Below are 27,737 nucleotides of genomic sequence, written 5' to 3'. Positions count from 1 at the left end.
TTCAGCAGAATTCTGCTCATTCAACTCTTTCCAGCAGAAATTCTGCTGATTGAACTCTTTTCAGCAAAATTTTCAGTTTTTTCTGCTGTTTTCAGAAAAAAACTCTTTTCAGCAGAAATTCTGCTGATTCAACTCTTTTCAGCAGAAATTCCAGAATTTTCACCTCTTTTCTGCCCAAATTCTGCTTATTCACCTCTTCTGAAAATTTTTTAGACTTTTCACCTCTTATCAGCACAATTCTCAGCAGCTTCTGCTCATTTCAGCAGAATTGTCAGTCTCTCCACCTCTTCTTTGTGACAAGGAGTTTGGCTCAGTGAGATGAGTAGCTGCCTTGAGACCAGAAGGGCCAGGTTTGAATCCTGCTCAGGGCAACGTTTTTTTCAGCTTTTTTCAGCAGAAATCTTCAGCGTTAAGGCATCCACACAGCATTTTTGCAGGAAATGCAAATTTTTCTAGTTTTTCATAGTTTTCTTGTTCTCATTTTTCCAGAAAAAGCAAATAAAATATAGGTGTTCTTGATTTGTTTGGGGGGGGTTTTTTATACACACTTTAGTATGCAACTTTATATGTGTAGTTGTTTTAGTGAGAACTTCATCAGAAATAGTGTACTGACTCTAGAATCTGCCTCTTACTGTTGTGCAAGCTCTGTACATGAGGGAAACTGATTATTTAAGCAGAACTGATGGGTCTTGTTAGGGCCACAGTGCCAACTTCTTTTACTATGATTGCTGTGGCCCTCCTTTTTTCCTTTTTGTAATGTATATTTAGCTAGAATCTACACATTTATTTATTTATAAAAAAGAAAAGCAATTGCTCTTTGGATGTGGTTCTAAAGATCTGTGATCTTTAAGTGTTTGTCTGATGCCTGATTTGTGCATGCGCACTGTTATTTTAATTTGTTTCATTATGGCTTAAATTTGTTTGAATTTTGTGCTTGCTCCTTTATCAGCCTTCCTGCATGGACAGCTTGTGTGGTTCTTGGCCAGGAGGGTTTGCAATTATCTCAAAACTTGAGATGTTTGTTGTTTTAATTATGACTTGGCTGACTATGGCTACTTATAAATTGCACAGTCACACTATTACATAAATATGTTATTAATATCTGTATATTGGTTTGATTTTGCTGTTGGACAGTGGAGTGAATAGTAGCAAGGGTTTTGTGTGGTTTATTTCTTTCTTGATTTTTACAAACTTTGATATAAGAAGCAGTGTATATTTCAAAATGTATTTCTATTCAAAATTTGATGCATGCCAGAAATATACTAGTAGGAATCTTTTTTTGAGTTTGTAACAATTAGAATTGTTACTTTATAAAGCGATGTCAGGGTCTTTTATTGTAATAAAACAGCTTTTAAGGCTGGTGTAAGCATCACAGCAGATGTCTTTATGCCAAAGCAACTGAGGATAAAACACAGAAAAACATGAAGGAGATTTTCCTGGAGTGGCTTTTTAAATCAGATAGCCTTAGAAATATTCTGCAGTTGAACAAAAACTGAAGAAAACCATAAATCAATATATGAACATTACCTGATGCTGCTGAAGTAAAGCAGAGCAAAGTTACAGAGGTTTTATTAGAGGTTTTATTAGAGGACAAGCTGAGTTTTTTGCAATTTGGCATAATTTGGCACAAAAAAACAACTGACAACAGCGCTAAGCACAACCGTACACTGATGTATAATAAGCAAGGGAATAATGTGGAAAACAGATTTCAGATGGGGAAACTTTTCTTGAAGTACACTATGAGAGAGCTGTGCAGGAAGTGTGATTTTTACACTTTTTTTATTTATTTATTTATTTTTAAATCGTGGTGGAAACAAGATATGGGCAGAAATCTGTGCCATCAGAAACTGAATTTGAATAAGTTAAATTTGAATTTGAATTGCTTAGATTGAATCTGAATTGTAACTTGAATAAATGCTTTTGAAAACTGAATTTGAATTAGTCTAATTTGAAATTGAATTTATGGTTTGAAAATGATCATCACTAAATTGAAATTGAATTTTATATTTTGAAAATGAATTCATTTGCTTTGAAACTGCATTTTATCCTTTAAAAATTCAGCTCTCGAATAATTTCAGTTTCACTTCTCACCATTCAGTTTCAGTTCTACAATTCAATTTCAGTTCTACAATTCAATTTCAGTTCCAAAATTCAGTTTTGTGGAACTTACATCCGGTTCCGGTTCTTGCGTAATCGCGCGCAGAGTAATCGAACTTCGTTTTACTAGCGGCCCGCAAGTGGCAATCTACGACATCTTGAGCTGGAGCTGGAGTAATTCTTCTGAAGACATTCGTGATGTCAAATGACCAGTTGAGAAACTCTCAGGTTGGTAATAAATGTATTACATGTATAAGAACAAGCGTCATCTTAACAAATAATACCCGTACAGTAACGTTTATGCGTGTTGTAGCTGTTAGCTAAAAACGCTAATTTAGCGTAGATTGCCCTGGGTTCAGCGTTGACAAACAAATATGAAAGACTCCTTTCAATAGAATCCCAAAGTTGTCATCTTGTAGCCCTCCGGAGTCCTCCACACTTGCAGAGGCCCCTACAGTAGGAAAACGTGCAAAAGAATGTCAAAACCATTGCTATTTGGGTTTACTTATGTCTCACACAGCATCCCGAGTCTTTAGCTTACTTAAAACCCTTAGCTACAGTGTATATTTAGTCTAACACTCATCAGTGTCTGGATCATTACTGATCACTTCGGTGTGATATGATATATAACTTTTCTGTTACATAGTGTATGATTAAATACACAGTACTCTTAACATACTCCTCAATTCTTGTGTTTGACAGGCAGACAGTTCAGAAATTGTCAGGTCAGCAAGACACCTGCTAAATTTACTAACTTCTACCACTGTTCGGCCCAGTGGTCAGACTCACCAAGAGCCTCTCAGGTTTTGTGAAGCTAGACACAAACAACACATGCACAGATTACCAAATGACTTTTGAATCATTTGACATGTGTTTTACTGTTGTACTATATTAATTAGTTAGCATAAAATGATGTGATGCATCTTCTGAATATTGTGTCATTCTAGCAGACAGGAAACGAGTCAGGAGAGAGGGAGAGATGGCCGACCAAGTATCCACACAGAAATGACTAGGTTCCTTGTTGTATTTGTTCCTTTGTCAGACTTGTTGTTCCTTATACTTACTTATTTAAGTTCTCAATACCCATAACTTGTTCAGATGTACAATTGTATTATTTTATATCAACTTACAACATGTCTTCACAGGTCTTTTCCTGCTCTTTATGGAAACAAAGAAAAGCGCCGGTGCTTTCGAGGGCCTGCCAACCAATTCACACCAGTTAAAGAGATACAACTTAATTTTTATCTCTTACCCAAGCTTGTTCAGTCTACTCCAAAAGGCAGTGAAGAATTTGTCCATCTGCAAGCTGGTTTGGGACGTAGGTCTACACCGATACCTGACAGCTACAGTCATGATGAGGTAAGGTACTGCTCCACATTGACAGGAAAATATATTTGTTGTAAGTTAACGATCAAAAAGTGTTTGTCTTTATTCAGAGTCAATTAATTTGGTGGCTGATGGTTTATTTCAAAGGTATGTTCAAGACTCAAAGATCTGTATCCAAAACTGGAAAGTGTTTCTGGGGGCTGGCTGATTTACAAAGGAGCAGGTAGAAAAAACCTCTTAATGGCCATTCCAACTTTTGAATTGATAGTTATAGAAGAATTTTGATGATATCATGACCATGAATGCACTGCAATGTGTACTGCCACATTTTGAATAGTACTGAATCACTCACTTTTCTCGACAGGTGGATGGGGTTCTCGGAAACTAAATATGGTGCCTCCTGAGGACAGTGGATATACTGGGTCACTGCTAAAAAATGCAAGTGCTGGGGGAAAGACCGTCCTATACATTGCTCCAATCCAGGAAGAGCTAGACACTCAGCCGCTGCCTCCTGACTCTAGCTCCTTCTCCAATATGCCAAAAGCGATGTGCCACTCATGTCAAACCAGCTACCCACTTCAACTCTTAGCACTGCATGTTGAAACATGTCAGCCTTCAGATACTAATGCACAGGAGGTGTGTACAGTCCCGTTGCATGGATGAGTCTGGGAGATCACATTACACGTAGCTTTGTCCTATAAAACTACGTAATGACTGAAACGTGTTTTGAAAATGTTTTTATCAGTCAGGAGCTTCATGTTCAATGTTGTGGATGTCACTACACTTGCTTGTGTTTCTGTAGGTAATTTATTAAGTTTGTACTTGCTATTCTCCTTTATCAGACTTGTAATGAAGACATAGAGGACGCACCACATCCCATACCACATACAGAAGACGATCAACTTAACTCACATCTAAAGGTGAAGTTTGGTACCCCTTTAACCCTTATCTATTTGACTGTGCATGACAAACACGGGAACATAAATATGATGCCTTACATTGAATGGGGAGAAAATTGAGTTTGATTAAAGTGTCCTACAATAGCCAAGTTGAAGAGGTTCATTATTAGAGGTTGGATTTATTCCTTATATTTAAAGTGGGTAGCCTATGTAAGCTGTATTTGTAATGAAAGTTGACAGATAACAACAGATAGCAACAATCAGATGTATGCAATCACATCACAATTCCATTCTTTTAAAGTTGCTGGTTTTTTCCCCTTTCTTTGCTTGTCTTGACAGGATGTGGAGGAAGATGTCATTATTTTGTCCTCAACTGCAAAGGTAATGTTGAGTGCAACGTGTTGAATGTCTGTCTTTGAGGCATTATTGATTCTATCGTTGATATTGTTTCCTGTTACAGATTGTGTGCCCTGTCTGCGGTGAGACATTTCCTCAGAATGAGGTGGAGGCACATGCAAGCGAGTGTTGTGAGAGGTAATGCAGTCTTTTAATATGGCTTCCAACGTATGTTTGAGAATTTCCCTACAAGCCTTTTGCTGTCCACCTATTAATTTATATTTTGATAGACAGCATTTTATGCTTTGTTACTGATTGTGCCATGTATGTTATACTTTGGTTTTGATCCTTATAAAGTTTTTTTTTTGCATTAGGTTTTGTCATTGTTGCCATAACATTTTTAATTGTTTAAGTCTTACAGAAGTTATTACAACACGGTTGAAGAAGTTCTCTTTTAAGTTTTTAAGTTTTAAAGGTATTTTATTTGTTGCTTTTGTACAGTACATGTTTGAGGTCAAGTGATGTGGTTTTTACTCTGTAATTTTTTCATTACAGCAATGCAAACCTACCTTCACAACAAAGAATGGGCATTTCTAGGTTTGTACACATCAGTAGTCTTTCTTCAATGCTCTGTACAGTGGTTTTCAAACAATTTCTGCCAAGTACCCTTTGTGTAAAGGAATCCAGCTACCTAAAGGCTTAGCCTGTCTACTGCATTTTCTTCTTCTGTTAGGTCAAAGTCACATACTGCTAGTGGTGACACAATTCAGTTTGAAAACCTAAAAGACATTAAAGAATACACATGAATACACACAACATGGTTTCCAGTATTATGTTTGTCATTGCGAGTTTTTCTCCATTAGCCTGGATGAAATCCTGCAGGCCATAAGTACTGCTGTGAATACAGAGGAAGAATTCCGTATCACTGTCTCAAGATCCAATATGGTGGAGCGGGGACTTGCACAGTGGAAGAGGCAAAAAAAGGCATTGCCTACAAATCAGCTGAGGGTCACATTCATCGGAGAGGCAGGAATTGATACAGGGGCATTACGGAAAGAATTCCTCACAGGTACTCATATTTAAAATGTGATCTAAATTGATAGGAGTGAAAATGGCTACTTAACCGGACTAACTATTTGTGTTAAAAGAAATGGTTGCAGGCTTGGGGCAAAGGCTATTTGAGGGTGACCAGACTGGGAAGGCTCCCAAATATTCATTGCTGGATCTCGATCTAGGAAACTTCCGGTAGGCCTTTCTCACATGCATTGGGGTCCTCAGTTGTGTGTACACACACACGCATTGGAAATTACCTGATTGATGTTATTTATCTCTTCTCCTCTCACAGTAGTGCTGGTGAAATTTGGGCAGTTAGTCTGGCGCAAGGTGGGCCACCACCCTGCTGCCTCAAAGATTGGTGTTACCAGTACTTGTGCAGTGGAGAGCTGCAGATTGAGAACATTAGGAAAGAGGATGTCTGTGATGTTCATTATACTTCTGTTATCTCCCAGGTATGAAGTCTTAAAGGTTTCACTGCTCTACAGTGTTTTGAATTACATGTTTAGCACAGACTTTACCATCCCTTATGTTATTTGCAAATTATAGGACTCTGGAATTGGTCATGTTAATGTGTATGTTTGTGTCCTTTAAGGTTGCTTCGGCCACAGAAGATAAAATGACAGAACTCACTGATGAAATTTTGAGTTGTGGCTATCATGGACCTGTTAATGTCGAAAAGAAAGAAGAAATTGTTCGGTAAAACTGTTTTACTGTTTCCCCCCCAAAAAAAGTTTTTTTTTTTTTTCATTTAGCAGCATGCTACTTTTTCTTCCTTTCTGCATTTCAGCGCTGTTGTTCTTCATGCCACACTTCGGTTGGTGCCTCTCCTCTCCCAGCTACGTGATGGTCTCAAACTTTATGGTCTTACTGATCTACTGAAGCAGTACCCAAACATCTGCCAATCGCTGTTTGTCCCAGGGGTGGAAGTTAAGGTGAGTAAATGTTGGCTTTAGTAGGGATAACACTTGTAATTGTGAATAGCAGTTCAAAGTGCTCTTTACCTTTACTTTACAGTATATACTTTAAGTCCTATAGTAGAGAATGTAATTAATGGTGGCACTGGAAAAAGAATATTCAAAATTGTCTTAAGTTGCTTAATATTCCTGAACCGTTTAGAGCAAACACAAGGCATCAGGAGCAATGAAAAAATCCCTTTTAACAAGGAGTATTTACATGTAACCTACAGAGTTATAAAGAGACTTGATCTATACAAAGTTATAAGATTAAATGAGAAGAACTAGCAAGCAGCATGAGACAGACGTTTAAGTCCCTGTCTTTATGTGTGACAAAAGAATACAATTACTTAGAATAAAGACAAAATAATAGATCCTTGATCTCAATTACAATTAAGTCTTGATTCAGATAAAGTCACAATTTTCTTTGTCTTTCTTACCAGGCTGATGCTGAGTTTGTTTTTGCAACATGCCATCCTGAGTTCAGCGAGAAGGGCTCCAACAAAGAACGGGTGGAAATGAGGATTATGAACCATCTACAGGACTTCTTGCAAGAGCTGGAATCACGTAAGTGCACATGTAGTTTACTGTCAATGTATTTTGTCTTTCTGTGTTAAACTTGGAATCATAATTTTATGTAAGGAATGGCTAAACTTTTAGAGAACGGCCAGTCTTGGTTTTCATGGAGTTTGCTGCTTTAGTGTTTTTAGATCTTTTTGTCCGACGTTTCTGGAGTACACTTCAGAAAACGTTTTACAAAAAGATATAAAAAAACAAAAGCAGCAAAATGTGTGAAAACAATTCTTATTCTGTAAACCTTTGGCCACAGCTGTAGATTACACTATGGGTGCTTGTTCACTCTTTGTCAGTAATTAAATTTTTAAGTTGTGTTTGTGAAGTTACAGGTAAAGAGTATCTAATATTTTATCTAAATGACTGCTTTGTCTTTTTTTAAAAAAAGGTGAAGAGCCTGAGACCAGTGACCGTCCAGTCATCCTTTCCCCAAGTTCATTCTTACAGTGGCTCACAGGACAAGGCCACATTCCTGTCCTGCCAGATGAGAAGATGAACTTCAAAGTCTCTGTGCAGTTCAACCACTCATGCCATATTCAGTATGGCGCTCATGAAGTTTGCTACCCAACTGTTACAGCATGTAGTAATACAGTCAAGCTACCTGTTCAGCATATGCAAACTTATGAAGAGCTCAAGCATGTGATGACAAACGCGTTCCACTATGGTCAGGCATTTCTTCATATTTAGGAGCATGATCAGCCAGCCAGACATCTTGATTGTTCCATGAAATGTTAGTAAAACAAAAAAATCGACATGTGTTGCTTGATGGTTTTTTTTTTTTATTGTTTTACAGTTTAAGCATTCTGTTTATTGCCATTGAAATTATTAAAAAAAAAGTTTTTGTCAATATAGTCCTTGCTGATCTCATTCCCTCCTCCATTTGACTGTGTCAGCTTGTGAGTATCTATTTGGGTTCATGAGTGTAACAGAAAGTAAGAAAATGAAAATTACCATTAAAACAAGGAGAGGTTCTTATTCTTCTTAGAAGAAGGGATTATTTAAAAGAAAAACTATCACTAGCAGTTTGTAAAATAACATGTTCTTATAATTTTACTCTCTGATGGGCCAAGCTGCAACTTTCATGGATGGTGATGTAGGTGAAGAGCATGTGAGAGTGTGGTCAGGTAAATGTCTCTTCCAAAACTACATGAAGGCACAAGAGGATCTATGGAAAGGCGTAGAGATTCAATATCTTCAGCATTCAGTGGACATTCCATTTCTGGCACCAAAACACCTGGGTTGTTATGATGGGATAGCCCTGCACGCTCCCAATCAATGCTCTCAATTTGGATTTCCTGAAATAAAGCAGCATATGTAAATGATTTTAAAAATCTACATATAGCACTCAATAAAACCAAAACATTGCCATTATTACTCAACTGCCAAATTTTCTTCATATCTCTGTGGCTCTCTGATGGGGTGCTGCCAAATCCCCCTTGAGTCTTGAGAGGAAGGTGTAATGGGCACAGAAGAGATGAAGACTATCTGAGATGTTAAGAAATCCATCTTCCTCCAAGCTGTGTAGTACATCATAATAAATGTGTGTCACCCCTGTCCAAACGTCCCTCCATAGGCGCTCAATTCTACATTTGAAAAAAAAATACAGAAAAGGTCTGAAAGGTCAATCAAAAACTAACAAAGGACAGCCAAACAGCAATTCAGCTGGAGTCAATCATGATGAAATAACAATGTTATGCCATTTAGATCTTACAAGCATTACCTCTGGTTGTGCACGCTTTTTCCACTTATGAAGCTTCCACATCCTGTGCCTCTCACAGTGAACATCATTTCAGCAATCTTGACATTTTCAACTCCTTGGTCAGCTCTCACTCTGTACCATATAAGATTTTGAAATAAGTATTGAAAGAACAAAATACACAAAAAAATTATTCAAATACATGATTGACACACTTGCAAATTTATATACAGCACTGAAATCCTGATCATTTCATGGTTAAACATGGCAAACACAAATCATGAGACAAACTCCAGAATAAATTTAACGAAGAATTACTCACTTGTAAGGCCATCCAAATCTTCTCACTCCGTCCAGAAAAAAATCAAGTGCTGTTGCATGCAGCATTAAGGTACATAATCTAAACTGGGGGAAAATTGATTAACACCACCACATTAAAAATTCATACATATATACAAAATGTTTATAGGAGGACATGTGACAAGAGTGTGCAAACTGTCATAATACACAATATGATCAAAATATGTGAGCTGTATAATTACATAAGCGGAGAGAGAAAAGATAACAAGATGTGAGAAAGTCTTTGTGGATTTAATAATATGTGCTGTATTTGGGTACGCAACTTACCTTCCTAGAGTAGCCATCTATGCCGCCAAATATCACTATGTTGTATCTGGTGAAAAAAAGACAAGCAAAGCATAAAGCATCTGATGGATAAAATTATTCAGAAGTATGTTAGTCATTTAATTTTCTATGCCAAAACAAACCTAATTAATTTATGATTGGTGTCAATGTGCTGTAGGAAATGTGGGCCTTGAACAGAGTACTTTCGCCGAACCACACAGCCCAAAGTTGACATTCTTGTTAAGATGCCCTCTGTATCAACTCTGTGCATTGATGCCTTTAGTCTGTTCCACTGTACACGGTGGCCCGCAGCTTGAAGGCAACCCTTGACAATCTGATATCCAGCATGAGGTAGTCTGGATTTAATGTCTCTCACTTTGGCATCAAGAGCGTCATTAGATATGGTAGAGTAAAGACTCCTAACTGACATGTTGTACTCCTGCATTCTCCTGTACATGGTACGTCTTGAGACACCAAGAAGGTCTGCTACACATGTGGCAGGTAGACCAAGCTGAAGAAGACTTTGGAGGTGATTCTCTGTGACCTGAAGCCTAAAACGCCCATAAGGACCAATAATCTGTACCACAGAGTTGAAGGGGGGAGGGTTGTTTTGCTGGTGTAACAAGCTGCTCAGTTCTTCTATAGCTTCGCAGACATCAGCAGGAAGGTCAGCATTCTCCAGTGCATTCATGAAAGTCCTCTCTTGGGTCACAATGTACTCCAGAAAATCAAGGTCAAGAGGGTCGTTGTTGAGGACATACTCCAGCCTTCTGGACAAGCACTCCTGCACGAATATGTTCTGAAAAAGGAAATGCAATACAATGTCATTTAGTATTAAGATAACTGTTAATAATAAGTGTCACTTGAGGCCATTACAAACCATCAGCGTTGCCTTCACATTTTAAATCCACAAGAATTTAACAATAATAAGCACAGTTTCATGGATTTCAAGCACTTTAAAGAATTAATAGTGCTTTTCAGGAAACCTGCAACTTCCTCACACCTGAAACTAGCCTGTAAATTTTCCTTCATCCTACTGTAGGGGCCTCTGCAAGTGTGGAGGACTCCAGAGGGCTACAAGATGACAACTTTGGGATTCTATTGAAAGGAGTCTTTCATATTTGTTTGTCAACGCTGAACCCAGGGCAATCTACGCTAAATTAGCGTTTTTAGCTAACAGCTACAACACGCATAAACGTTACTGTACGGGTATTATTTGTTAAGATGACGCTTGTTCTTATACATGTAATACATTTATTACCAACCTGAGAGTTTCTCAACTGGTCATTTGACATCACGAATGTCTTCAGAAGAATTACTCCAGCTCCAGCTCAAGATGTCGTAGATTGCCACTTGCGGTCCGCTAGTAAAACGAAGTTCGATTACTCTGCGCGCGATTACGCAAGAACCGGAACCGGATGTAAGTTCCAAAAAACTGAATTTTGGAACTGAAATTGAATTGTAGAACTGAAACTGAAAGGTGAGAAATGAAACTGAAATTATTCGAGAGCTGAATTTTTAAAGGATAAAATGCAGTTTCAAAGCAAATGAATTCATTTTCAAAATATAAAATTCAATTTCAATTTAGTGATGATCATTTTCAAACCATAAATTCAATTTCAAATTAGACTAATTCAAATTCAGTTTTCAAAAGCATTTATTCAAGTTACAATTCAGATTCAATCTAAGCAATTCAAATTCAAATTTAACTTATTCAATTTCAGTTTCTGATGGCACAGATTTCTGCCCATAACAAGACAGCAAGAGGGAATTAATGACAGTATTTATCAAATGTAAAGCGTACTTTGGACCTTCTTTTGCTGCTGGTTCAGTTAATTTTGGTTGGAGAGTGATAAAAGTGATCCTGTCGAGCTCTGATGAGGATTGGGACAACACTGCGGAACAGCCAGAGACCTCACCACCATCAGCAATGGAGAATAGACATTCAAATGAAACTCCCTTCCTGAACATGACTCATCCATTTGTTCAGTCGCTACAACCCTCAACTCCTTCACCTGTTTCACAACCAGTTCCAAGACAACTTCTACAAGCCACCAATACGAGCATGTTTGTACGTGTTCTAACCCTCCTGGAAGACATTAAGGACAGAGGGTCCACAGTCGAATGCTACAGTCTCTCCTTACACAACGTGATGGACCAGTTGCTGCAGTATTACTCGAGGGTGCTGTATTTCCCATCCGGACAGTAGCAGATGTGGCAGCACTGGAGCAAAAACTGGCAGACCCTGTCTTCCTAAAAGAAGTGGTAAATAATAATGATGTAATAACAATATTCAACAATTAATGCCTCAATCAGTCTGTGTTTCCTGCTAGCAGTTATGATCAAGGAAAGTTGCTGTTTGTTCGAACATGGTCAGTGCAATGGAGTGGGAGGAGAGCTGAACAAAAGTTGCTATTTTTGTTAATAAAATAACTTCTCCAAACATTACCTAGTTATAAGTTGTGCCATGCCAAACCCAAAACTTAAGAAATTACTTTTGGTGAATCATTTAGCTCTTTGCATTTGCATCAGACAGTGTTCGACTTTGACACCTAACTCTTTCTCAGTGAAATAGCATCAATATTATAGAGCCTAATTACTGTGTAGCTGTGCTTGCTTTCTTTTAGGTGTGACTGATGGTACTACTGTCAGTAAAATTATTGTCCTTACGTGTCCTAAGGTTGCTGTTGTGGCAGAGAATGATGGCCTTCATTATGGACAATGCTCTTTCCAGGCAATATAACTTCGTTGGGCACCATGGAAAGCGGGAATTTCGAGGGCTTAAAGTTTTTGAAGTGCTATATGGTAAGTTCATTAGTTGTAAGATATTTTGTTGATGTTTGAATAACAGATGCTCACTACAGCTGTAGTCATTCTTCCAAACAATTTAATCAGTGACTTAACCCTGTGGGGTCCAGGGTATAATTGGCCATTTTTGACTACTTTTGATTTGACCTCTATATTTCACCTTTAAAAACTATTAAGCTTACCTTGTTTAGTATCATTCTTTTTAGCACAACCTCGCATGTCTGAATTTATACTTATTTTTTTCAGTTTGACATACGTTATTAATACAATAAACCTAAATTCAGGTCTAAATTTTTACTGTAACAACCACTAACATGCCTAATGATTCATTTTCAAATCTTGAAATGGAAATAGAATTTGTAAATTATAAAAACCTTTGCACAAGTTTTGCAAACAAGGTTATATGCAACTATTTATCTAAAAATGTAGTATCTATCTAGAACAATCAGGTGCTCTGCATCAAATAAGATACCACACACATTATTTGTGCCACTCCCAAAAAATTGTTTCTGTTCACTGTAATGCAGAGAAGAACCACAGGGAAAAACCCTGCAGGCCTGATAGCAGGGCTTATCCCACTACACTACACACTGCAAACACGCCAAACGTCAAAAATCTCTTAACAACTCAAAACTTGCTCGCTCTCTTTCTTTCGCTCACTCGCCGGCATCACTCTTAAAACTTTTCCCTCTTCCTAAACAACCAAATGCCACATGTTACCATATAATTTTTTGATTGGTCGACATGGTACGCTTTAACACTAATAGGGAAGGGGTGTTTTTCTTTTTCTTTTTTTCACGCGCAAGCAGAGTGCGTGCTAGCGCTGTCCATAGAAAACACTGTTTTTACTGTTTCTCCTCGCAGTAAATACAGCAGTTTTATTCAGAAATAAAATGTTGCATATATTTTTTTTAATCATAACTCTGGTTTTGATTACAAAATTTAAAATCTGGTATATAAAGGTCCACGCTTTAAATAAAACTTGAAACGGAGACTCGGGGTCGCTACATCTTGTTGTTGCGCCGTCTTAAAGTGGTCATGTAATTGAGTTGCGCCGGCGTGGCCATGAGATTTTAAGCAGTGTCACAGTATAAATGTAAGTATGGAAAAAAAAAACCCGATAAAGCTTTGTCTTTAGATTTAGTAATATAGTCTCACTTTCCTGTGGTCAATATGTGTACTTTACAGGGAGCTTGAAAAAAATGCTCTTACCAGCCAGATTACCAGAAAAGAGGCAGAAAAGTGGTTTATTGGTGCAAGAGATAGAGGAGGAAACCGCATGGCAAGGGCGCAGTGTCGTGTGCACGAGAGGTATCCCTTAGTGACTAGGTTTAGATAGACTGTACAAATTATGGAGATGAAACCATCAGCTCATGTTGTTCTGGAGGTTGGTGGCTGCTGGCAGGAATGACCACGTTTCTTTCTGGCTTGCAGCATACTTGAAGAAGTCTCTCACTAAACAGTTTTTTGGTTGCTCACAGAATGTGAATAAGCTCCAGGAACTCCAGAGCCAGCCTGTATTTTTACCGGTGTGATTGGTGACACTCTGATGGCCCTATTTTTGATTTACATGAAAATCATTGGCGCCCGCCTGGCACACACCTCAAGAAGTGGAATATGTTTTCACCTTGGTAGATGTAGCCATTGTTACATTTTACTATTTTGTTTTGTGTTCATTATGAGGTGCTGCACCATGCAAAAAACTGGTTAACCACTTGTAAACAGCTTTTCTGTTTCCATGAATACTCATGGTCTTCAAAAAGTTCAATGTAGGAGGTCAAACAACTTGAACAGCACAACCTCCAAAACAACTCCAGTACTATCGCAAATCTGATTTTGTTTGTGAAAATGCACTAATTTTTTATTTTATTTTATTTCTTTCAGGACCAATGGATTGGTGAATGAGTGAGAAGCTGTGGTTTGCTGCATTTGTTTTTCCTTTAAACTGTATAACATTTATTTGTTATTATTTTGAGTATACTGTGGACATTTTTGTCAACATGTTCTCCAAACAAAAAAATGTATTATATAAAAAAGTATACTGTTTTAAAAATTCATAGTAATCAGTATTAATAAAAAAGATAAACTGGCTTTGTTTTACAGGTGATTTAAATTACACCTTACTTTCATTATCCAAAATTCCATCTGGGCAAACACACTTGGGGCCACCATGGAAACTGAGGACAAAAATAGCTGGGTCCCAGGTTGGTAACCCAAGTGGGCCCCAAGTATCAGACCCGCTTCTATCCATCTGGGCCCCATACTCATTTGTTGTCTGGGGCTGATTTGGGACCCATCATTAACCCATCTGGGAAAACACATTTGGGGCCATCATGGAAACTGAGGACAAAAGTAGCTGGGTGCCAGGTGGCTAACCCAAGTGGGTCCCAACCATCAGACCCGCTTCTACCCATCTGGGCCCCATACTCATTTGTTGGCTGGGCCTGATTTGGGGCCCATCCGGGTCCCATTATTAATCCATCTGGGCAAACACATTTGGGGCCACCATGGAAACTGAGGACAAAATTAGCTGGGTCCCAGGTGGGTAACCCAAGTGGGCCCCAAATATCAGATCTGCTTCTACCCATCTGGGCCCCACATATTTTTTTTTGACTGGGCCTGATTTGGGGCTTATCTGGGACCCAGCATAAGCCCATCTAGGAAAACACATTCGGGGCCACCATGGAAACTGCGGACAAAATTAGCTGGACCCCAGTTGGGTTTCCCAAGTGGGCCCCAAATATTAGCCCTGCTGCTCCCTATTTGGGCCCCACATATGTGTGTTGACTGGGATACTGCTTTCTCCCATTGTTGATCCAAAAAGATTACTCCTAACTCCTGCTCCCAAGCCCTCCTAATTTTAACCACTTAATGGACATCTAAATCCATAAGTCATTTATATATCAAAGATATAATTGATTTATTTTTGGGACAACAATTCCTCCCACGGTTGGACATTTGGAAGAAGAGGGTAGGAAGAGAAGTGAGCATAAGTGCAATGCCACGCCTGAAAATAACGAAATGGATGGGTAGCCGGAAGATTTGTTTCTGAACAGAGATCTGAAAAACTTGAGAAAGTGCCATCTTTATAAAAATCTTTAAAAGTGTTAATACCATGATGTTTCCACTGTACATAAGTACCATCAATGAGACCAGGAGTAAATAGATGGTTCTGTGTGATGGGCATGTGTACTGATGCAGAGATGTACTTAAAATGACCCCTGAATTGTGACCAAATCTTAAGACTAGACTGTACCACGGGGTTTTTTGTGATATGAGAAGGGTTGAGTGGTAGTGGAGAGAACACTAAAGCTTCTAAGGAGGAGGAAGTGCACGACAGGCGCTCCAGTTTACGCCACAGCAATTCTTGAGATTCAAGCCAGTGGGTCAATTTGTGAAAATGAGAGGACCAATAGTAAAATAAAAAGTTAGGCAAGGCAAGACCACCATCAAATGTCAGTCTCTGTAACAGTGATTTCCTCACCCTGGGATGTTTCCTTCCTCACAAAAATGATAGAACTAGCTGATCTAACTTTTTGAAAACAGCTTTAGGCAAAAATACAGGAATACTCTGAAACAGAAATAACAATCGAGGCAAAATGTTCATCTTTACTGAGTTAATCCGATCAATTAGGGACAAAGGTAGTGAATTCCATCTCTGGAAATCTGATTGAATTTGAGTGATCAATGGGGAGAAATTGGAAGAGTATAAAGAGTATGAGTAAATTATGAGTCATGTTAACTCCCAAATATTTAAAACCAGTGGGGCTAAGCCTAAAAGGAATATCAGATTGTTTAAGTATAAGACTTAAGGAATTTATGGGGAAACATTCATTCTTAAGAATATTTATTTTATAACCTGATAGAGAGCCGAACTTGTTTAATAGAGACACAATCAATGGTATACTAGATAAGGGATCAGAGACATATAGAAGCAGGTCATCTGCATATAAAGACAATTTTAAGTCAAGACCTGACCGTAAAATACCATGAAAATGAGGGAGGGACTTCAAAGCTATAGATAGGGGTTCAATTACAATAGCAAAAAGTAGGGGGGGGGGGGGGGGGGCAGGGGACAATGCAAAGTAACCAGAGGAAACACCATTTGTGTAGACACTGGCTTGGGGTGACTTGAACAACAATCAAATCCATGAAATGAATCGGTCCTTGAAACCAAATTTTTGTAAGACCGCAAAGAGAAAGCTCCACTCCACGCGATCGAAACCTTTCTCAGCATCAAATGAAATAACTACTTCTGGATTAATAGTTGAGTGTTGGGAAATAATTACATTCAAAAGCATGCGAACATTAAAGAACAACCTTTAATAAAACCATTCTGTTCATCCGAAATAATAATAGGAAGAACTTTTTCAAGGCGAGTTGCAAAATTTTAGCCAAGACTTTAACATCCACATTCAGCAGTGAAATAGGCCTATACGAGGTGCAAGACGTAGGATCCTTACCCTTCTTTAGGAGAACAGTAATTAGTGCTTGAGACAATGTAGGGGGTAATAGACCACATTCTAAAGATTCATTATACACTGAAAGAAGTATTGAGGCTAACTTGTCTATAAATGTTTTTAAAATTTTAACCGAAAACCCATCAGGTCCTGCTGCCTTACTATTGCGCGTGGTTTTGATTGCATGCACAATTTCATCCAACCTAAGAAGGGCATCTAATTGTTCAGCTACAACAGGATCAACAGTTGGCATTGTAAGATAATACAAAAAAGAATGGACCTCAGAGGCATCAGCAGGGGATTCTGATTAATATAGAGAGGAATAATACTTCTTAAACACCTCATTCACTTCCTTTGAATCAGAGACCAAGTTGCCTGCTGCATCCTTAATTTGAGAAATTAATCGAGAAGAAGCCTTACATTTTAACTGATTGTCCAAAAGCCTTCTCGACTTATCACCATGTTCATAATAAGTCGTGCGTGCACGAAGTAAAAGGCGCTCAGCATCTGCCGTAGAAAGCAAATCAAATTCGGTCTGCAAGTAAAGTCATCTTTTATAAAAATGAGGGGCGGGACTGGCTACAACCTTTCCATGTCACAAATTTGTGTAGTCAAAGTTTGAAGTTTGGCTTTGCAGCCTTTAGTGCAATGAGCAGAGAAAGAAATTATTTGCCCACACACATACGCTTTACGAGGTTCCCAAAGCAACAACCTTGTGACAGTATCGCTGTCATTAAACACTATATATTCGTCAATTGCGGATTTAATAAAGGTAACTAATCCCTCATCCGAAAGCAGCAAAGAGTTAAATCTCCAGGGTGGGGAGAAAAAGGACTGGGCTATGAGTTTGATATCAACACTAAGTGGTGCGTGATCGGAAATGACAATTGGATGATATGTAGATGACAGTACTTTTGGGATAAGGGATAACGGTCCACAAAAAAATAAGCAATACGTGAAAAAGACTGATGTACCTGAGAAAAGAAAGAATACGCTCTGTTAGTAGGGTTAGAAAACCTCCAAGGATCTACAAAACCATTCTGAAACATAAACTCTGAAATAGACTTGGACATAGAGGATTGGATCAGGGTCCGAGGATTCGAGCGATCTAAGGTGGGATCAATAACACAGTTTAAGTCACCACCCAATATCAAAAGATGAGTATCAAGAGAAGGGAGACTACTCAAAAGTGCATCTGTAAAACCTGGATTATCAAAATTTGGCGCATACACATTGACTAAAAGGACGGATACATTGTGCATGGTGCCTACAACAATTAAATATCTCCCGTTTTTGTCTGCTTTATTCTCGAAGGCCGTAAACTGCACCCTTCTGTTTATTAAGCCACCCCCCTGGCTTTTGAATTAAACATTGAATGAAATGCATGTCCCACCCATGGACATCTGATCCTAAGATGATCCCTATTCCGCAAATGGGTCTCTTGCAAAAACATTACATCACTTTTTAGATGGATGTGAGAATATTTTAGATCACTTAATTGGGTTATTCATACCTTTTACATTCCAAGTTAAAAATCTAATACTATTATTGCCTAAGGATTGACCTCTAGTGCTGATCATTGCAGACAGATTAAAAAGAAAATACTTTTTCCTTCACCCCAAGGAAGGAAAAAAGGGGAGAAAAAGCACACTCACACATAAACCAAACAAACCAAAACCACAACAACAGAAGTACAGCCTCAGAATAAAAATAATAATAACACGTCAAACCCTCCCGCCTCCCACCTGCACAGCAAAAGCCTCCATCCCCAAACGATAGCGACGGCAGTGCACACTCCCACGTGGAGCAATCCGAACAAAAACGCTTACAAAACGAACCATGTCAAACTAAAGCTCCAACAGAGTAATTTCCGAATAAATTAGAAGGCACAAATAAAATAAAAATAACAAAATTATCCTTTACTATTAGACAAGCAGAACAAAACAAGTGTTTGGCAGAGTGAAAAACTTAACTCAGCAAAATTACGTTTGAATTTGGATTATTCGCTATTTCAAACAAAAAAATATATGTCCCACTATGTTTTTATTGCGTTGTTATTGTCTTAATATATTCTTTGGCCTCCTCTGGCAAAACATAGTCATGCTGCGATCCCTGATATGTGATCCGTAACCTGGCCAGATAGAGGATCCCAAATCAGACTCCCTGAATGCCAAGGGCCTCATTAAAAGCCACACGGGCCCGCGCTGTTTTAGCGGTGTGATCAGGTAAGACAGCAATGGTCATGTTATTTATCTGTACCCTGGCTTTCTGAAGAATCCTAGTACAGTCCGCGTAATAGTGCAGCTTCACAACCATAGCGCGGGGACATGTTAGGCTTGGAGGCCAAAGTTCGGTGGGCTCTGTCCTCAAGCGTCTCCTTCCCAAGCTGAAATGCCTCCATCAAAAGCATGGACACATCTGTAGTAGACAGTATGTTCTCCTACACACCAACAATGTGTATATTATTGCGACGAGACCTGGACTCCAAATCTTCGCATTTATTCTCCAATTTGGCCAGCTCTTTTGACATACCATCCACTTTGGCTTGGAGGTGGACAATATCATCTGTTCATGTAGAGAGGGACTGCTCCATCTCCATAACTGTGCTTCTGAGCCCAGTGAATTCCTGCTGCATGGTTGTTATGTCTGAGGAAAGGTCAGTTTTTAGCTGCTATATTTCGGACCTGATAGTTGTCTCACATCTATCAGGTCCGACATATAGATTCCCTGCAAATGCTGCTGTCAGCTCCTTTTTAAAAAGTGCTGAATTTTCTTCACGACGTTCAGAAAGGAGTTCAGCCTTCGTGAACTTCTCCATATCGCCAAGCGGCGTGTCGGACGGCCCAGGCAGTTTTACCACGAGGTGGGGATGCAGTATTAGCAGCAGGCCGCAGGTTCAGCTGAGAGGTGTTTGCATTCTTACTAACTTTTTGCAACAATATAAATGCCAAAAGCAAAAACGATCTTGTCTTGGAATAATATAAAACTGTTAATATATTAAAAAAAATGTCAAAATGTGCCTGGAAATACTAGATAATAACTAGACTTTGCAAGAGCTGTGCTCAATGCAACCTACTCCATGCTCACCTAAACCAGAAGTCCTCCTAAAGCAGCAGACTTAGCCATCTCCTTTTGATGTGGAGGAATAGTGGCTCTACTCTGAACCCCTCCGCTCTGACTGAACTTTTAACCCTACTGCTAAGGGAGGGCCTATCCATCTTTTGGAAAAATTTCATTTCCATCACTCGCATTCGTGTCCTGATTCTAATAGTGTTAACAAAAAGATGAGACCTAGATTCACAGATTAATGGGCATGGGCATTAATGGCATTAATGCGCTATCTGATGGCAGATGGCTGCATAACATTTACATTTACTGGCATAAGGCATCAATTAAAATTCTAACAATTAGATTAAACAACTAGTATTTCTGGTACCAACTAGTGACAACAACGACAATTAGTCCACTGGTCAACTAAGTGTTTACCATTTTAAGCACATAAGTGCAATGGCAAGACAAGAACATGGGCACATTAGTGAGTTGAGGTGCATGGGCTGAGAGGTTAGGAGTCTCTCAGTTTTCTTATGTACATGAGTTCTAATGTCTTATGAGTTTTCATAATGTCTTAATAATGTACATACTTGTCTTTAGAAGGAATTCATTATTACCTCTTTGGTTATTTTCTAAATAAACAAGTGATTCAAGTGGAATACATTTCTTTTTGGATATCAGGAACATGCGTCAGCCGTAGACTCAGTTTGATCACTACACTGAGGAATTTGTGGTTTTTTAAAAGATTGTTTACACCAAGTAAAACAGTATGCCTGATTTGACCTTTTATTGACCTAATTCGTGAGGTGATCCCCTTTTGCAGATTTGCTAAACTGCACACTTCTTCCATTCTGTCATTGACTTCCCTTATCCAGAAAGCAGAAATTTATTGTTTATCACACTAACTTGATTTTCAATGGTGATAAAAATGTTCTGGAGATTGCACTTAAAAATAAACAAATTAAAAAAAATGAAAATCAAAACAACAACAACAAAAAACAATACATTTTAAAGTTAGAGTCCTGGAACTTTGTGAATACATTTCACAATAACTTGCTAATTTAGCTAATATTGAGTTACATGTAGAATTCTTAAAGAGAGAGCCAGAGGTGAACATCAAAATAACATTTAACCTCTTTATATCAACTATTAGGAAAACAAAAAACAGATTAAAATCTATTCAGATGTTCATTTATCAAATGTGATAACATGAAGTCAAATAAACCATGTTTGCAAAACATTTATTTGTGCTACATATTTTTCTGTTTTACAGACACTTTTCCATTTTTACAAGATTTGCTTTTCTGCCTTCTTGGTTGAGGGTTAATCATCTTAGTTCTGAATTGGATTAGCTACTACACGACTGACATTTTCTTTGTTCTTTCTTTGTTGTTTTGTTTGTCTTCGTTGAACTTGGAGAAGACAGCATTGTATTCAGCAACAATCAAAAACAGATGATTCAGTAAAAGATTGTCTTTTTCACTATTAAGTTGTTAACAGTTAAGTCACAGGTATTATCACATGTGTAGTACTAAATGCAAGGTTGGTGTCAAGATCTGTACTGGCAGACCATGTGGAGGGAGGAAGAGGACCCAAAAGCAGATGCTGAGAAAGACGGTACATGAATAACAAAACCAAAAACAACAACTAAGACTGGACTATGACTTTAACTGTGGACTAAACTATGATTTTAACTGTGACTTTGACTCTGACTATGACTGTGACTTCATGGGGGGAACATAAGCAGATGACCTGACAACTAACAGTAAGAGACACAAGACTTAAATACAGGAGGGTAATAGAGGGGAGTGAACACACATGGGGAACCAGCTGACACAACTGGCCATAATGACACCACAGGGGAAGTATAAACTAGGCACACATAACATGAAAACAAGACGTTCAAAATAAACAGGAAACATGACGAGATGCAGACATGCCACAAACTTGACAACAAGAACAATACAGACATGAAACATGACAGGGAGACTTAGTACAGGGAGAGATGACACAAAAGGATCTAAAAACAAAGGACTAAAACGGCAAGCTAGGCATCGGAGAAAATAACTAGATAAGCTAAACTGAAAATAGAGCACAAATGAATAACAAAATACAATGAAACTCAAAAACACTGGGTCACACGACCCAGTACTGTGAAAGTTGGACTAATATGTTCATTTAATTAATACGTTAGAGTACCGTTTTTAATTCTGTCCTAGCTTGTGAAGCTCTTTAGCTTAATAAGCATCAAGGAATGAAGTGCAGACCTGAAGAAGTATATGTAATACTGTTCCTCTAAATAAATAAAAAAAAGTGTGCTACATGACATGTGATGATGAGATGAGATAGCTTTTATTTGTCAGTCGCAGGTCTTTTGCCCACAACCGAGATGACAGACCTTGCCGACCGTACATACAATACACAAACATCACATTGGGGAGACAGGTCAGGCTAGGTAGCGAGGAAAAAAACATCGAAATGTGTAACACAAAAGGATAATACAGGAATGCACAGATATCAACACACCATAGCACAATAAACACAGACAAGCAACATGGGAAAGTGTTCCAGTGTGTACATCTGATCTGGGACTGCTGCAATCTTCGACTGCGCCTCCAGCTGACCCGATGTCCACATCAGAGGGGAGCTAAGCGTTGGAGGTGGCGTTGGATCCGGGGTAGGGAGGGTGATGCGTCAGTGAGTATCAGTATATGTATGTGTGTGCGTGTCCATAGTTCAGCTGAGACAGTGTCCTTCGCCCTGCCAGGCTAAGTAAACAGTCTTCCAGCCAACCCAGGTGGCCTTGCATGGAATGGGAAGGAACAGACTCAACACAGTCATTATCAGACATGTATTTATTTTAAAAGTTTGGGTCTTCAATATCCTACTTCAGGGTCATCCATAAGGTCATTTCTGATTGCAGTAAATGCCACTAAAGCTGCGGTCCAGCCCACAAATACAGACGACTTGTCATTTGTATTTGCAATAAATTCACCACTCAGCAAATTTATACCCATACAAAATACCACAATACACCAAATTATGAATGGCATCAAATTGCATGTGCACAGGCTGTCAGTTGATGGATGGGCTTGTATAGTGCTTTGAATTATCAGTTTATACAGACTAATCAGTATTCAGTAAAATAAATCACAGTGATGACAATGACAAAAGCCAGTCAAGCAAGCAGCAAAATGAAAAAGTTCAAAGGGTTGACAGTAATATTAGCATTTATGTAGTGATGCAAGTATCTCTTCCATGTTGACAGTGGCTCCATCGATGGGGCTCACTGCTCAGGTACAAGCAAGCATTCTGTGTGGTGACCATATCAGGAGAATAGAAGCTTCCCCGACTGACAATGACTAGGGAAAGGAAACAATATTAGTGCAAACAGCATAGATGTTTATGATCAGTGATGTTTAACAAAGAAATGCCAAAACTAAGCAAGTGGTTGGCAAGTAAGCTCTTTCTTAAGGTAGTGTAAATGTAAATTCTTCCACAGGGTTAAAAAAACAAACAAAAAAAACCCCAGAAAACAAAATGTACATTTTTTGACTTTGTGAGTGAAAATAAGATCATTTAATTTTTTCCAGCACAAGCACCAATATAAGGTGGACCTGCCTGCACTTTATATTTCTTGTATCTAGCTTTCTTGTGTAAATTTGTAACCAATGTTCCCTCTAATTTTTCATGTGTCTGAGCGAACACACAAACTCCCTGAGCAATCCCTTGGACCACTGTGAGCAACAGCAGACGTGTGCACTGTGGTCACACCAGCATCTAATCCATCCAAGTTATATGGTTTATTAAAATAATCAAATTACAGCATTTACATTTATGTTAGACGCTTTTAATTAACTGCTTTAGCCCACTTACAATGAAAATTAGAAAAAAAAAATCTTGTTCATGACCTGTGTAGTATGTTAACACTATTGGAAGTAAATATAAAAATTCCCCACTCGCCCCTGTGGGCGGTCAATCCTTCAAGCTCGGGTCCTCTACCAGAGGCCTGGGAGCTTGAGGGTCCTGCGCAGTATCTTAGCTGTTCGTAGGACTGCGCTCTTCTGGACAGAGATCTCCGATGTTGTTCTGCTGGAGCCACTCGCCTAGCTTGGGAGTCACTGCTCCTAGTGCTCCAATTACCACTGGGACCACCGTCACCTTCAACCTCCACATCTTCTCGAGCTCTTCTCTGAGCCCTTGATATTTCTCGAGCTTCTCGTGTTCCTTCTTCCTGATGTTGCTGTCATTCGGAACCGCTACATCGATCACTACGGCCGCCTTCTCATGTTTGTCTAGCACCACTATATATATATATATATATATATATATATATATATATATTTTTTTTTTTTTTTTTTTTTTTTTTTCTTCCTAAAGCTCTGACTTATATTATGAGACCACAAACTCATATTATGAGTCTGAGTCTGTGGTCTGGGAGAGAGTCCTGTAACTCTCTGTCTGCAAAATACAATATATAATGACCAATGTTGGGCAATTTAATTATATAGTTACTTCTTCAAAAAAGTAACTGAGTTGTGCAAACAAAGTCTTTTGCAGCAGGGAATCGTTTGCAAAAATGGCAAACAATTCCAAGGAATTGAAACAGTGGGAACCGGTTCTCAACAAGAACCGGTTTTCGATACCCATCCCTATCAATAGCAATACATATGTTTCTGTAACACACCCATGAGATATAGTTACTTATACTAGCTGAACTATAATCAGACTTCAGTTCATTTGCTTTTATATAAATTGCTTTGAGTGTCACAAAGGAATAAAAATCGACCTCCTTAGAGCCTGCAAGTTATAGGATAACAGTTTGTTATGTTATAGGCTGTACTTTGGAAATGGGTTCATTCTCAGCAGTGTTGACAAATGCAGTCAGCAGGACGAATCTTGTGTCCTGGACTTTTAGGGTCATAAGGGCCTGTCCTCTGGTAGAAACATAAAGCTGTTTAAGCACAGAAAGTGTTTTTGTGAGGTCCTTGAGACTGCGTAAAAGATTATGTGATCAATGCTTTTTAATAGCTACTGATACCAAATGAGTTTTGCATTGAGTTGTATGCTGGTATGGATTTCTGTGGTATTGAGCTAGATCTATACCTGACAGGAGACAGCCAGAAACTCTCTCCTGTCTCAGTTTCTCTATGTTCAGCAGTGTTTTTCTTCCTCCCTCTGTTCCCTTTCAATTCCTTCATTTTTATGCACTCCCACTAATCTAGAGGATTAAATTATTCTGCATCTACCTGTATTCTTTGATTATTGCTGAAAGCTAAAGCGTTGAGAACTGGCTGGGATTATCTCCCAGTGGAGTGTTTGATGTTGCTGTCTTAATGAGGCTGGCAGTAGAAAGCCGCCGCACTTAAAACCCTTCCCTTTTATGGTTGATGTAATGTTGCAGCCATCTTAAAAGTAGTTATTACAGAGACATCGCATTCACTTAGGCATGTCCACTTCTACATTAATCTAGGGTCACACCCCGGTCAAACGTTTCTGCTCAATTTAAATTGTTTCAATAGCTTAAGAAAGTGCTGAATGTCAGGGAAGCATTTGAGCTCAACTCTCAGCAGGATAAAAAAAAAGAAAATATATACACACACACACACACACACACACACACACACACGCTAATTTAGAGGTTGCTATACACAGCTTAGTTTATTCACTGGTTAGAATTTGTACGATAAATACCTGTAATAAATAAGATAAAATTATATCAAGCACATTACTAATTTGTTATTTCTTATAACTGTATTTCAGTTGAAACAGCTCATGCAAAACCTGCCTTTCAAGATGTCTCATATAATTTTTTGCACAGCAATGAAGTTACATTTTATTTTTCTTGCACTGAATTATGCATGACTCAATAACTATAAACAAGATAGATGGCCACAAGACACTCATCTTTTTGCAAGAGTTAGTTGAGGTGAAGGAAAAACAATGGATATAAAATATATCTGTGAAGGTTCTCAGTCATCCAGGTAATCGTAGTCAAAGGAGCTTGCAAAGAAAAGCGTCTGGACTTCTTTAAGTTACTTGAAGACATTTCACCTCTCATCCGAGAAGCTTCTTCAGTTCTAAGGTCAAATGGTGGAGAGTCCCAGATATAAACCTAGTGGGAGTATCCCCCCACAGAGGGACAAAAGGACCCCCTGATGATCCTCTAATCGCCTGAGCCAAGGTGTGAAACTGGGTGTGGGTCCCAATCAGCCAGAGTTTTGGGTGTGTTCATTGTGAAACCTGGCCCCACCTTATCATGCGAATTCCTGAGGTCAGATGGCCCAGGATGTGAGTGGGCGTTAAGGCGTCTGGGAAGGGATCTCAAAACTGGATTAAAGATGGCAGAGAGTTGGTGTCGTAAACCCCCGCCTCTGTTCAAAGATGGTCGCTCACAGTGGACATAGATGGCTTCTTTCACTCCTCTTTCAAACCATCTGTCCTCTCTGTCCAAAATGTGAACATTGGCATCCTCGAAAGAGTGTCCTTTATCCTTAAGATGCAGATGGACTGCTGAGTCTTGTCCTGTGGAGGTGGCTCTTCTGTGTTGTGCCATGCGCTTGTGAAGTGGCTGTTTGGTCTCTCCAATGTAGAGGTCTGGGCATTCCTCGCTACACTGTACAGCATACACCACATTGTTAAGTCTGTGTTTTGGCGTTTTGTCTTTCGGGTGAACCAGTTTTTGTCTGAGCGTGTTGCTGGGTCTGAAATGCACCGGGATGTCATGCTTGGAGAAAACTCTCCTGAGTTTTTCTGATACACCGGCTACATAGGGGATGACAATGTTGTTGCGTCTGTCCTTCTTATCCTCCCTCGTTGGTGTCTGGTCTTCTTTTCTGTGCCTCTTTGCTGACTTTAAGAATGCCCATTTAGGATAGCCGCACGTTTTGAGTGCTTCCTTTATATGTGTGTGTTCCTTCTTTTTTCCTTCAGGCTTAGAGGGAACATGTTCTGCCCGGTGGTGTAGGGTCCTAATTACTCCAAGTTTGTGTTCCAAAGGGTGATGGGAGTCAAAGAGGAGGTACTGGTCCGTGTGTGTGGGCTTCCGGTAAACTTCGATGTTGAGTTTGCCGTTCTCTTCAATGTGCACAGCGCAGTCCAGGAAAGGCAAACAGTTGTCCTTTGTGTCTTCCCTGGTGAACTTGATGTTTTTATCCACAGCGTTAATGTGCGCAGTGAAGGATTCCACTTCTTGTGTCTTGATTTTGACCCAGGTGTCGTCCACATATCTGTACCAGTGGCTGGGTACTCTTCCTTTGAAAGAGCCAAGAGCCTTCCTTTCCACTTCTTCATGTAAAGGTTGGCTACAATAGGTGACACGGGGGAGCCCATGGCACAGCCATGTTTTTGTCTGTAAAAGCCTTCGTTGTATTTGAAATATGTAGTGGTGAGGCAGAGGTCTAACAGTGTGCAAATCTGATCGGGTGTGAAGTTGGTCCTGTCCTCCAAGGAGCTGTCTTCTCGTAGTCGTTTTCTGACAGTCTCCACGGTCTCCGTGGTGGGTATGCAAGTGAAGAGAGAGACTACATCAAAGGACACCAGGATCCAGGGTAAGTTTCTGGACCTTGTCGGTGAAGTCGGTGGAGTTCTTGATGTGGTGTGGGGTGTTCCCCACAAGAGGAGCAAGGATGGTAGCAAGGTGTTTAGCAATGTTATAAGTGGCTGAGTTTATGCTACTGACTATGGGTCTGAGTGGGACAGCTTCCTTGTGGATTTTAGGAAGTCCGTAGATGCAGGGTATGGCATCCCCTGGGTAAAGGCGGTGATATGTAAGGCGGTCAATAATTTTGTCCTTTTCAAAGTCTTGAAGGCAAGCTATAACTTTCTTTTTGTAGCTGCTTGTGGGGTCTCGCTTTAA

The 27,737-nt window shown here is 39.2% G+C and overlaps 1 protein-coding gene and 1 pseudogene across 1 annotated transcript; one reads left to right on the top strand and one right to left on the bottom strand.

Moving 5' to 3' along the window:
• Nucleotides 1-2,295: 2,295 nt before the first annotated feature.
• On the top strand, nucleotides 2,296-7,984 carry LOC146377087 (uncharacterized). Its single transcript, XM_084944339.1, has 16 exons — nucleotides 2,296-2,325; nucleotides 2,800-2,822; nucleotides 3,243-3,456; nucleotides 3,571-3,646; nucleotides 3,788-4,059; nucleotides 4,266-4,343; nucleotides 4,662-4,703; nucleotides 4,783-4,856; nucleotides 5,214-5,255; nucleotides 5,522-5,727; nucleotides 5,807-5,903; nucleotides 5,947-6,166; nucleotides 6,307-6,410; nucleotides 6,502-6,646; nucleotides 7,111-7,234; nucleotides 7,629-7,984. Exons 1-16 carry the CDS (start codon nucleotides 2,296-2,298, stop codon nucleotides 7,925-7,927), a joined length of 2,046 nt encoding a protein of 681 aa, XP_084800465.1. The 3' UTR covers nucleotides 7,928-7,984.
• A 254-nt stretch (nucleotides 7,985-8,238) lies between these two features.
• LOC146377086 (uncharacterized) lies at nucleotides 8,239-12,587 on the bottom strand (annotated as a pseudogene).
• Between the last annotated feature and the right edge of the window lie 15,150 nt (nucleotides 12,588-27,737).

Source organism: Perissodus microlepis, chromosome 11 (assembly GCF_051167445.1).
Source record: "Perissodus microlepis isolate ML-2025 ecotype Zambia chromosome 11, ASM5116744v1, whole genome shotgun sequence".
Taxonomy (NCBI): domain Eukaryota; kingdom Metazoa; phylum Chordata; class Actinopteri; order Cichliformes; family Cichlidae; genus Perissodus; species Perissodus microlepis.
The sequence above is the reverse complement of the archived record's forward strand: the minus strand, read 5'-3'. Positions and strand labels throughout refer to the sequence as shown.